This window comes from Rhinopithecus roxellana, chromosome 12, assembly GCF_007565055.1.
Source record: "Rhinopithecus roxellana isolate Shanxi Qingling chromosome 12, ASM756505v1, whole genome shotgun sequence".
In the NCBI taxonomy this organism is placed as follows: Eukaryota; Metazoa; Chordata; class Mammalia; order Primates; family Cercopithecidae; genus Rhinopithecus; species Rhinopithecus roxellana.
In genome coordinates, this window is record NC_044560.1 from 75504320 (window position 1) to 75517085 (window position 12766).

Genomic DNA, 12766 nt, shown 5'->3' on the forward strand with positions numbered 1-12766 from the left:
CAGTGGTTTGTAGTTCTCCTTGAAGAGGTCCTTCACATCCCTGGTAAATTGTATTCCTAGGTATTTTATTCTCTTTGTAGCAATTGTGAATGGGAGTTCACTCATGATTTGGCTCTCTATTATTGGTGTATAAGAATGCTTGTGATTTTTGCACATTGATTTTGTATTCTGAGACTTTGCTGAAGTTGCTTGTCTGCTTAGAGAGATTTTGGACTGAGACAATGGGGTTTTCTAAATATACAATCATGTCATCTGCAAATAGAGACAATTTGACTTCCTCTTTTCCTATTTGAATATCCTTTCTTTTTCTTGCCTGATTGCTGTCACCAGAACTTCCAATACTATGTTGAATAGGAGTGGTGATGAAAGAGCACAAACACATTCCTCCATATATCTCAACTTCCTGAGCCCAACACAAACACATTCACACATTCCTCAGCCCTGGGCCCAGCACAAACACATTCCTCCATATATCTCAACTTTGGAACAACACCACCTGGAGAGTCCCCCATAAGGTCACAACCGTTTGTGGTTTTACTGAAAGCGCGGGAACCAATAGAAAACTACTAAATGTGTAACTTAAAATGACAACCAATTTTAATGCTGTAACCAAAAGAATACCCTTGTTCCTCTGTAACTTAGCATATCCTGTTTACATCGGGCTATAAAAAGCAAGCACACGTATCGTTCGGGGCCCTCTTGTACGTTGTGGAATGGAGGGACCAAGTTCGAACTTGCAGTAAAGATCCTTGCTGCTTGGCTTTGACTCTGGACTCTGGTGGTCTTCTTCGGGGAATAAACGGTCTGGGCATAACAGTGAGAGAGGGCATCCTTGTCTTGTGCCAGTTTTCAAAGGGAATGCTTCCAGTTTTTCCCCATTCAGTATGATATTGTCTAGGGGTTTGTTGTTATGCCAGACCGTTTATTCCCCGAAGAAGACCACCAGAGTCCAGAGTCAAAGCCAAGCAGCAAGGATCTTTAATGCAAGTTCGAACTTGGTCCCTCCGTTCTACAACATACAAGAGGGCCCCGAACAATGCGTGTGCTCGCTTTTTATAGCCTGATGAAAACAGGATATGTAAGGTTACAAGGGAATTCTTCTCGGTTACAGCATTACAATTGGTTAACGTATTAAGTTATACTTTTAGCAGCTTTCTTATTGGTTCCTGTGCTTTTACAAACGGTTGTAACCTTATCGGAGTTTCTCCAGGCGTTGTTTTTCTTTGAGATATATGGAGGAATGTGTTTGTGTCGGGCCCAGGAAGTGGAGGCATATGGGGGGATGTGATGTGTCGGGCTCAAGGCTGTTATATATGGAGGAATGTGTTCTTTCATTGTCATAAATAGCTCTTATTATTTTGAGATATGTTCCATCTATACCTAGTTTATTGCGAGTTTTTAGTATGAAGGCTGTTGAATTTTGTCAAAGGCCTTTTCTGCATCTATTGAGATGATCATGTGGTTTTTGTCATTGGTTCTGTTTATGTGATCGATTGTTTATTGATTTGTGTATGTCGAACCAGCCTTGCATCTCAGGGATGAAGCTGACTTGATCATGGTAGATAAGCTTTTTGATGTGCTGCTGGATTTGATTTGCCAGTATTTTATTGAGGATTTTTGCATCCATGTTCATCAGGGATATGGACCTGAAATTTTCTTTGTTTGTTGTCTCTGCTAGGTTTTGGTATCAAGAGTATGCTGGTCACATAAAATGAGTTAGGGAGGAGTCCCTCTTTTTCTGTTGTTGGGAATTGTTTCAGAAATAATAGAATCAGCTCTTCTTTGTACCTCTCCTACAAAGGCTGTGAATTCATTGGGTCCTGGACATTTTTGGTTGGTAGGCTCATCATTACTGCCTCAATTTCAGAACTTGTTATTGGTCTATTCAGGGATTCGAATTCTTCCTAAGTTAGACTTGGGAGGGTGTATGTGTCCAGGAATTTATTCATTTCTTCTAGATTTCCTAGTTTATTTGTGTAGATATGTTTACGGTATTCTCTGATGGTAGTTTTTATTTCTGCAGAATCAGTGGTGATGGCCCCTTTATTATTTTTGATTGCATCTATTTGATTCTTCTTTCTTCTTTATTAGACTGGCTAGCAGTCTATCTATTTTGTTGATCCTTTCAAAAAACCAGCTCCTGGATTCATTGATTTTTTTTTTTTTTGAAGGATTTTTTGTGTCTCTATCTCCTTCAGTTCTGCTCTGTTCTTAGTTATTTCTTGTCTTCTGCTAGAGTTTGAATTTGTTTGTTCTTGTTTATCTAGTTCTTCTAATTGTGATTTTAGATTGTCGATTTTAGATCTTTCTTGCTTTCTCTTGTGGGCATTTTTTTTGCTGTAAATTTTCTAGACACTGCTTTGTCTGTGTCCCAGAGATTCTGATATGTTGTGTCTTTGTTCTTATTGGTTTCAAAGAACTGTTTTATTTCTGCCTTCATTTTATGATTTATCCTGTAGTCATTCAGGAGCAGGTTGCTCAGTTTCCATGCAGTTGTACAGTTTTGAGTGAGTTTCTTAATCCTGAATTCTAATTTGATTGCACTGTGGTCTGAGCAACTGTTTGTTATGATTTCCATTTTTTTTACATTTGCTGAGGAGTGTTTTGCTTCCAATCATGTGGTCAATTTTAGAATAAGTGTGATGTGGTGCAGAGAAGAATATATATTCTGTTGATTTGTGGTAGAGTCCTGTAGATGTCTATTAGGTTTTATTGGTCCAGAACTGAGTTCAAGTCCTGAATATCCTTGTTAGTGTTTTTTTGCAGTGATCTGGCTAATATTGGCAGTGGGGCATTAAAGTCTCCCACTGTTATAGTATGGGAATCTAAGCCTCTTTGTAGGTCTTTAAGAACTTGCTTTGTGATTCTGGGTTCTCCTGTATTGGGTGCATATATATTTAGGATAGTTAGCTCTTCTTGTTGCATTGATCCCTTTACCATTATGTAATGCCCTTCTTTGTCTCTTTAGATCTTTGTTGGCTTAAAGTCTACTTTATCAGAGACTAGAATTGCAGCCCGTGCTTTCTTTTGCTTTCCATTTGCTTGGTAAATATTCCTCCATCCATTTATTTTGAGTCTATGTGTGTCTTTGCACGTGAGATGGATCTCCTGAATACGGCACTTCGATGGATCTTGACTTACTCAATTTGCCAGTCTGTGTCTTTTAATTGGGGGCATTTAGCCCATTTACATTTAAGGTTAATATTGTTATGTGTGAATTTGATCCTGTCATTATGTTGCTAGCTGGTTATTTTGCCCATTAGTTGAGGCAGTTTCTTCATAGTGTCAATGGTCTTTACAATTTTGTGTGTTTTTGCAGTTGCTGGTACCAGTTGTTTTTAGTGCTTCCTTCAGGATCTCTTGTAAGGCAGTCCTGGCGGTGACAAAGTCTCTCAGCATTTGCTTGTCTGTAAAGGATTTTATTTCTCCTTTACTTACGAAGCTTAGTTTCGCTAGATATGAAATTCTGAGTTGAAAATTCTTTTCTTTAAGAATGTTGAATATTGGTCCCCCAGTCTCTTCTGGCCTGTAGGGTGTCTGCAGAAAGATCCACTGTTAGTTTAATGGGCTTCCTTTTGTGGGTAACCCGGCCTTTCTTTCTGGCTACCCTCAACAGTTTTTTCTTCATTTCAACCTTGGTGAATCTGACGATTCTGTGTCTTGGGGTTGCTCTTCTCAAGCAGTATCTTTGTGGTGTTCTCTGTATTTTCTGAATTTGAATGTTGGCCTGTCTTGCTAGGTCGGGGACATTCTCATGGATGATATCCTGAAGAATGTTTTCCAAGTTGGTTCCATTCACGCTGTCACTTTCAGGTACCCCAATCAAATGTAGATTTGGTCTTTTCACATAGTCCCATATTTCTTGGAGGCTTTGTTCATTTTTTATTCTTTTTTTCTCTAATCTTATCTTCTTGTTTTATTTCATTAAATTGATCTTCAATCTCTGATATGTTTTCTTCCACTTTATCGATTCAGCTATTGATATTTGCGCATGCTTCATGAAGTTCTCGTGCTGTGTTTTTCATCTCCATCAAGCATTTATGTTCTTCTCTAAACTGGTTATTCTCGTTAGCAATACCTCTGACCTTTTTTCAAGGTTCTTAGCTTCTTGGCATTGGGTTAGAACATGTTCCTTTAGCTTGGAGGAGTTTGTTATTACCCACCTCTGAAGTTTGTCAAATTTGAGTTTATCAGTTCATCAGACTTATTCTCCATTCAGTTTTGTTTCTTTGCTGGTGATGAGTTGTGATCCTTTGGAGGAGAACAGGCATTCTGGTTTTTGGAATTTTCAGCCTTTTTGCACTGACTTCTCCCCATCTTTATGGATTTATCTACCTTTGGTTTTTGATGTTGATGACCTTTGGATGGGATCTCTGAGTAAACATATTTTTTGTAGATGTTGCTTCTATTCCTTTCTGTTTGTTAGTTTTCATTTTAACAGTCAGGCGCCTCTGCTGCAGACCTGCTGGAGCTTGCTGGAGGTCCACTCCAGACCCTGTTTGCCTGGTTATCCCCAGCGGAGGCCACAGAACTGCAAAGATTGCTGCCTCTTCCTTCCTCTGGAAGCTTCGTCCCAGAGGCCACCCGCCACATGCCAGCCAGATCTCTCTTGACGAGGTGTCTTTCAGCTTCTACTGGGAGGTGTCTCTCAATCAGGAGACACGGGTGTCAGGGACCCACTTGAGGTGGCAGTCTGACCCTTAGCAGAGCTCGAATGCTGTGCTGGTAGATCCACTGCTCTCTTCAGAGTTCTCCAGCAGGGATGTTTAAGTCTGCTGAAGCTGCTATCACAGCTGTCCCTTCCCCCAGGTGCTGTCCCATGGAGATGGGTGTTTCATCTATATTCCCCTGACTGTGGTTGCTGCCTCTTTTTTCAGAGATGCCCTGCCCAAAGAGGAGGAATCTTAAGATAGTCTGGTCTTGCTGAGCTGCAGTGGGCTCCACCCAGTTCAATCTTCCAGGCAGCTTTGTAAACACTGTGAGTGTAAAACTGCCTACTGAAGCCTCAGCAATGATGGATGCCCTTCCCCCACCAAGCTCGAGTTTCCCAGGAGTAGCTTAGACTGCTGTTCTTGCAGCCCGAATTTCATACCAGTGGGTCATAGCTTGCTGGGCTCCATGGGTGTGGGACCCACTGAGCCTGACCACCTGGCTCCCTGGCTTCAGCCTTCTTTCCAGGGGAGTGAACAGTTCCATCTCACTGGCCTTCTGGGTGCTACTGGGGTCTGGGAAAAAAAAAAATCTCCTGCAGCTACTTTGGTGTCTGCCCAAATGGCCACCTGGTTTTGTGTTTGAAACTCAGGGCCCTGGTGTCATAGGCACCAGAGGGAATCTCCTGGTCTGCAGGTTACAAAGACCACGGGAAAAGCATAGTATCTGGGTTGGAGAGCACTGTGCCTCATGATACAGTCCCCACGGGAAAAGCCGAGTATTTGGGTTGGAAAGCACTGTGCTTCGTGATACAGTCCCTAGACCCTTCCCTTGGCTAGGAGAGGGAGTTCCACGACCCCTTGCACTTCCAAGGTGAGGCGACATCCCACCCTGCTTTGGCTCGTACTCAGTGAGCTGCACCCACTGTTCAACCAGTTCGAATGAGATGAACCGGGTACCTCAGTTGGAAATGCAGAAATCACGCACCTTCTGTGTCCACAGCGCTGGGAGTTGCAGACCAGAGCTGTTCCTCTTCGGGCATCTTGCCAGCCTCCTCTATTTTGATTTTTATTGCAGAAAGTGTGGTATAATAATATCCTGCTATAATTATATTGCTCTCCTTGTGTTTCTCCTATTCTGTCAGTATTTGCTTTATGTATTTGTAATCCTAATGTATGACACACACACACACACACATACATATTCAAAGTTTTCACAGGTTCCCAGTTAACCTACTGTTGTTAATATCTCTTTGTCTCTTTGGAGTTTCACTGTCAAGTGTATTTTATGAAATATGAGTCTTTGACTTAAGATTCAGCTCGTGTAATATTATTTTGACCTCTTCTGCTCTCACTTGATTAATATTTGCATGAAATGTCTACTTCCACCTTGCCACTTTGAGTATTTTTTTTTTTTTTTTTTTTTTTTGAGACGGAGTCTTGCTCTACCGCCCACGCTGGAGTGCAGTGGCCGGATCTCAGCTCACTGCAAGCTCCGCCTCCCGGGTTTACGCCATTCTCCTGTCTCAGCCTCCCGAGTAGCTGGGACTACAGGCGCCCGCCTCGTCGCCCGGCTAGTTTTTTGTATTTTTTAGTAGAGACGGGGTTTCACCATATTAGCCAGGATGGTCTCGATCTCCTGACCTCATGATCCGCCCGTCTCGGCCTCCCAAAGTGCTGGGATTACAGGCTTGAGCCACCGCGCCCGGCCCACTTTGAGTATTTTTAACGTTAGATTTCAACTGACTCTTGTCCAAAGGCAAGTTTGGATCTTGATATTTAAAAGTTTTTAATAGCTTGGGCCCGGTGGCTCATGCCTGTAATCCTAGCACTTTGGGAGGCTTAAAGCAGGTGGATCACCTGAGGTCAGGGGTTGCAGACCAGCCTGGTCAACACTGTGGAACCCCGTCTCTACTAAAAGTACAAAAATCAGCTGAGCGTGTTGGTGGACTTTTGTTATCCCAGCTACTTGGGAGTCTGAGGCAGGAGGATTGCTTGAACCTCGGAGGCAGAGGTTATAGTGAGCTGAGATAGTGTCATTGCACTCCAGCCTGGGCGACAAGAGTAAAACTTTGTCTCAAAAGAAAAAATGTTAATAAATCTATTAAAAATCTGTTCATTTGAAAGTTAATTTTCGATACATTTGAATAATTTTCTGAAAGTGAAGGAGTTACTTTTATTTTATTACCTATTCTATTTGATTCTTGCATCTTGTCCCTCATTTTCTCTCTTTCTGTCTTCCTTTGTTTCTTTGAGTTTTGCATTGATATACTTTCACTTTCTTATTTTTCTTTTGTGTATGTATACAGATTTTTGTGTGTGTATGGTACCATTGGGATTACATAAAACCTCTAAAACTAAAACAATATATTTTAATCAGGTGAAAAATTAACTTCAGTTGCATAAAAAATTCCTTATTATGTCTGACCTTGAATTTGTCACTGATGTTGCTAAGTTTATCTATTTATGTTGTATCTTCATTTACAGATGTTTATAATAATTCCTATGCTTTCATCTTTCAAATGTTAGGAAATAATTAAAAATATTTTCTGCACCATTAGAATAATGCTAAAAACTCAGTTTTTTGTATGTGCATATCTTTCCTAGAAAATAATGTATTTTTATATGATTAGGTGTTGTTTTCTTACATTGTTATTTTCACTGGTAAGAACTGCTTTCAGCTTCTTTCCTATGGAAGACATATGCAGTGCCAATATACTTCTTAAGAATTTAGGTATTTTGAAAGTTTTTGTTGTTGTTGTTTGTTTTTTCCTATTAGGCAGTACAGATTTGCTGATAGCATTATTCTCACTTGATAGCTATTTTTTTTTTCTTTTTCTTTTTCTTTTTTGGACTTTGACTATATCACACAGTTCTCTTCTGGCCTGCACATCTTTTGTTGACAATTCACTGGTTACTTTTGTTCTTATCCTCATTTTTCTGATTTTCTATACTCTTCTGTGTTCCTATTTCACTCATTGAATGTTATTCAGTTTTTTAAATTAGTATATACATTTTTAATGGTTTCTTTCTGAAAATTTTATAGTATTTTTGATGAGATTATATTACCCTATTTTGTATAGATTGTAATCTCTGAGATTTGGCCATTTAAAAAGGCCACCTGTCACATAATTTATAATGTAGCTTTGTCCTGTCATAGTCAGAAAACAGTCATCTTGGCTAGCGATTATGTGGGTCTCTCAAACATCTTCTTGAGATTTGTCTTGTCTGAAATTTTGTGTTTGGTTTTAGTTGAGAGAGATTATTTTTGTTTCTTCTGAAAAGTAATCACTTGGTACACCTGTTCTCTCTCTGCAGCACTGCAGTGCTCTGCTGCAGTGTATTTACCTTTGGTCTCAGTAGACTCAAACTGTCATTTCAAAGTATACCACCATATCTATCAGCACTTTTTGTCATGGGAGACAGAAACCAGTGTGTGGAAAGGGTTGTACAAGACAGAAATTAAATCATATGTGCCAATATTTTACTTTCCTTTAAAAAAAAAAAAAAAAAAAAACAGAAGTTGACAGTTTACTTCTGAAGAGATTAGGTAATATTGAGGAGTAGAAAGAGTTGTCTTCGGTAAATTTAACAAACTTTTCTTTTTTCCTATGTGGCTCTTTGCATTGGGCTTAATTCAGGCACTGCACACACTTAACTCATGTATAAATTATCCACATATGTATTTTGGTCTGTGTGTTTTTATTACATTTATATGTCTATGAAGAATTAGGTCCTGTGTCATATTGCAATGTCATCTTGCTTATGTAGTTTGAATAATTTTATAGGTTAAATATTGAAACTATATTTACCTGAGTCTAATAAGTGGACTAATTTGTTACTTTTATTTCTTTTCAGTTACATGTTCTCATTTTGCTCAAGACCTTTGGCCAGAGCAGGGCATAGAAGATTCTTCCCAAAAAGTGACATTGAAAAGATACGAAAAATGTGGACCTGAGAATTTACAGTTAAAAATTGGTTGTACCAATGTGGATGAGTGTAAGATGCACAAAGAAGGTTATAATCAGCTTAACCAGAGTTTGACAACTACACAGAGCAAAGTATTTCAATGTGGCAAATATGCAAACGTCTTTCATAAATGTTCAAATTCAAACAGACATAAGGTAAGGCATACTGGAAAGAAACTTTTGAAATGTAAAGAATATGTCAGATCATTTTGCATGCTTTCACACCTCTCTCACCATAAAAGAATTTACAGTAGAGAGAATTCCTACAAATGTGAAGAGGATGGCAAAGCCTTTAACTGGTCCTCAACCCTTATTTATCATAAGAGAATTCATACTGGAAAGAAACCCTACAAATGTAAAGACTGTGGCAAAGCCTTTAATAACTTCTCAGTCCTTACTAAACATAAGGTAATTCATACTGGAGAGAAACCCTACAAATGTGAAGAACATGGCAAAGCCTTCAGCTGGTCCTCAAGCCTTACTAAACACAAGAGAATTCATGCTGGAGAGAAACCCTACAAATGTGAAGAATGTGGCAAAGCCTTTAGTGAGTCCTCAAACCTTAATATTCATAAGAGAGTTCATACTGGAGAGAAACCCTACAAATGTGAAGAATGTGGCAAAGCCTTTAGTGAGTCCTCAAACCTTAATAATCATAAGAGAATTCATACTGGAGAGAAACCCTACAAATGTGAAGAATGTGGCAAAGGCTTTAGTACGTTCTCAGTCCTTGCTAAACATAAGGTAATTCATACTGGAGAGAAACCCTACAAATGTGAAGAATGTGGCAAAGACTTTAGTACATTCTCAGTCCTTGCTAAACATAAGGTAATTCATACTGGAGAGAAACTCTACAAATGTGAAGAATGTGGCAAAGCCTTTAAGTGGTTCTCAAACCTTAGTTGTCATAAGAAAATTCATACTGGAGAGAAACCCTACAAATGTGAAGAATGTGGCAAAGGCTTTAGTACGTTCTCAGTCCTTGCTAAACATAAGGTAATTCATACTGGAGAGAAACCCTACAAATGTGAAGAATGTGGCAAAGCCTATAAGTGGCCCTCAACCCTTAGTTATCATAAGAAAATTCATACTGGACAGAAACCCTATAAATGTGAAGAATGTGGCAAAGGCTTTAGTACGTTCTCAATCCTTACTAAACATAAGGTAATTCATACTGGAGAGAAACTCTACAAATGTGAAGAATGTGGCAAAGCCTCTAAGTGGCCCTCAATCCTTACCAAACATAAGAAAATTCATACTGGAGAGAAACCCTACAAATGTGAAGAATGTGGCAAAACCTTTAGTAAGGTCTCAGTCCTTACTAAACATAAGATAATTCATACTGGAGAGAAACCCTACAAATGTGAAGAATGTGGCAAAGCCTTCGGCTGGTCCTCAAGCCTTGCTAACCACCAGAGAATTCATGCTGGACAGAAACCCTATAAATGTAAAGAATGTGGCAAAGCCTTTAGTAAGTTCTCAGTCCTTACTAAACATAAGGTAATTCATACTGGAGAGAAACCCTACAAATGTGAAGAATGTGGCAAAGCCTTTGGCTGGTCCTCAAGCCTTACTAAACACCAGAGAATTCATGCTGGAGAGAAACCCTACAAATGTGAAGAATGTGGCAAAGCCTTTAAGTGGTCTTCAACCCTTAGTTATCATAAAAAAATTCATACTGGAGAGAAACCCTACAAGTGTGAAGAATGTGGAAAAGGCTTTAGTACGTTCTCAATCCTTGCTAAACATAAGGTAATTCATACTGGAGAGAAACTCTACAAATGTGAAGAATGTGGCAAAGCCTATAAGTGGCCCTCAACCCTTAGTTATCATAAGAAAATTCATACTGGAGAGAAACCCTGTAAATGTGAAGAATGTGGCAAAGGCTTTAGTACGTTCTCAGTCCTTGCTAAACATAAGGTAATTCATACTGGAGAGAAACCCTACAAATGTGAAGAATGTGGCAAAGCCTTCAGCTGGCTCTCAGTCTTTAATAAACATAAAGAAACTCATGCTGGAGAGAAATTCTACAAATGTGAAGAATGTGGCAAAACTTTTAAACAGTCCTCAACCCTTATGATACATGAGAAAATTCATACTGAAGAGAAACCCTACAAATGTGAAGAATGTGGCAAAGGCTTTAGTAGATTCTCAATCCTTACTAAGCATAAGATAATTCATACTGGAGAGAAACCCTACAAATGTGAAGAATGTGGCAAAGGCTTTAATATGTTCTCAATCCTTACTAAACATAAGGTAAATCATACTGGAGAGAAACCCTACAAATGTGAAGAATGTGGCAAAGCCTTCAGGTGGTTTTCAGTCTTTAGTAAACATAAGAAAATTCATGCTGGAGAGAAATTTTACAAACATGAACGTGACAAAACTTTTAAACAGTCCTCAACCCTTACTACACATAAGAAAATTCATACTGGAGAGAAACACTAGAAATGTGAAGACTCTGGCAAAGGCTTCAACCAGTCCTCAAGCCTTATGGAGCATAAGAGAATTCATACTAGAGAGAAACCCTACAAATATGAAGAATGTGATAAAGACTTCAACTGGTCCTCACACTTTACTGCTCATAAAAGAATTCATACTGGAGGAAAAACCCTACAAATGTGAAAAATGTAGCAAACGTTTTAATTAGTTCTCAACCCTTACTGAGCATAAGGGAATTTATACAGGAGGGAAACCCTACAAATGTGAAGAATGTGGCAAGCCTTTTCACTGTTCCTCAATCTTTACTAAACATTCATGTAATTCATACTGGAGGGAATTGCTACAATTGTGTGGAATGTGGCAAAGCCTTTAACCAGTCCTTAAGGCTTACTGCATATAAGACTACTCATACTGGAGAGAAACCATACACATGAAGAATATGGGAAAGCCTCTAATAGCCCCGCAATTCTTTTTTTTTTTTTTTTTTTTTTTTTTGAGACGGAGTCTCGCTCTGTCGCTCAGGCTGGAGTGCAGTGGCCGGATCTCAGCTCACTGCAAGCTCCGCGTCCCGGGTTTATGCCATTCTCCTGCCTCAGCCTCCCAAGTAGCTGGGACTACAGGCGCCCGCCACCTCGTCCAGCTAGTTTTTTTTTTTGTATTTTTAGTAGAGACTGGGTTTCACCGGGTTAGCCAGGATGGTCTCGATCTCCTGACCTCGTGATCCGCCCGTCTCGGCCTCCCAAAGTGCTGGGATTACAGGCTTGAGCCACCGCGCCCGGCCCTAGCCCCGCAATTCTTAACAGACATAAGCTAATTCTTACACGAGAGAGACTCTACAAACCTGAAAGATGTGACAATGCTTTTGGCAACACCTCAGACTTTTCTGAATATAAAAGAAATACTGATGAGAAGCTGATTAAATATAAAAGAAATACTGATGAAATCCTAGAAATGTGAAGAATGTGACAAAGCCTTTAAACAGCTGTCACATTTGATTGTAGGTAAGATAACTCATACTGGAGAAAACTACTAGACTAAACAATGTGGCAAAACATTTAACCAATGCTCATGCCTTATTGCAAAGGAAAGCGTTTATACTAGCCTGGGCAACAGAGAGAGACTCTGTCTGGGAAAAAAAAAAATTGTGAATGCCACTAATATCTTCCCACATCTTACTAAACATCAGAGAGTTCATACTAAATAAAAGCATTAAGAGTGCAATTACTCTCACTAGATCTTTCAGAAAATAAAAGCCCTTAAAGTACAGAAGAATATTTATTTTGAGGAAACACATTACAAATATAAAGAGGGTTGTAGTATATTTACTTGTATCACAGATTTTATTGTACACATTTTGTACTACAGGAATACCTGGCGTAGTTTTCCCAACTTTGCTCAACATCAGGGAATTTATATTGAAGAATAACCCTGCAAGTTTAATAAGTTTGGAAAAACATTTTTTCAAAAACTACAGATTATAAAACACAAAAGAGTTTATATTCAAATGTATTTTTGCAGATACATAGAAATAAAAAATATTTAATCCAAAAGTAAGTTTATGTCAATATGAGAGAATTCACAGTAGAAATATCTGTCTCAAATTTCAGACATTACACTAAATCCGACTGCTGAGTATAGGAATAAATCCAGGCCGGGCGTGGTGGCTCAAGCCTGTAATCCCAGCACTTTGGGAGGCCGAGACGGGCG

The 12766-nt window shown here is 39.2% G+C and overlaps 1 protein-coding gene across 1 annotated transcript in view; it reads left to right on the forward strand.

Annotated features, from left to right (window-relative positions):
* Nucleotides 1-12102, forward strand: part of LOC104669310 (zinc finger protein 208) — a 35322-nt gene extending 23220 nt beyond the window's left edge. Inside the window, 5 exon segments of the mRNA XM_030912830.1 lie at nt 8508-8900; nt 8979-9781; nt 9866-10478; nt 10638-10994; nt 11908-12102. Of these exon segments, the coding sequence (XP_030768690.1) occupies nt 8508-8900; nt 8979-9781; nt 9866-10478; nt 10638-10994; nt 11908-11975 (2234 nt within the window). The 3' untranslated portion in view covers nt 11976-12102.
* The last annotated feature ends 664 nt before the right edge of the window (nt 12103-12766 follow it).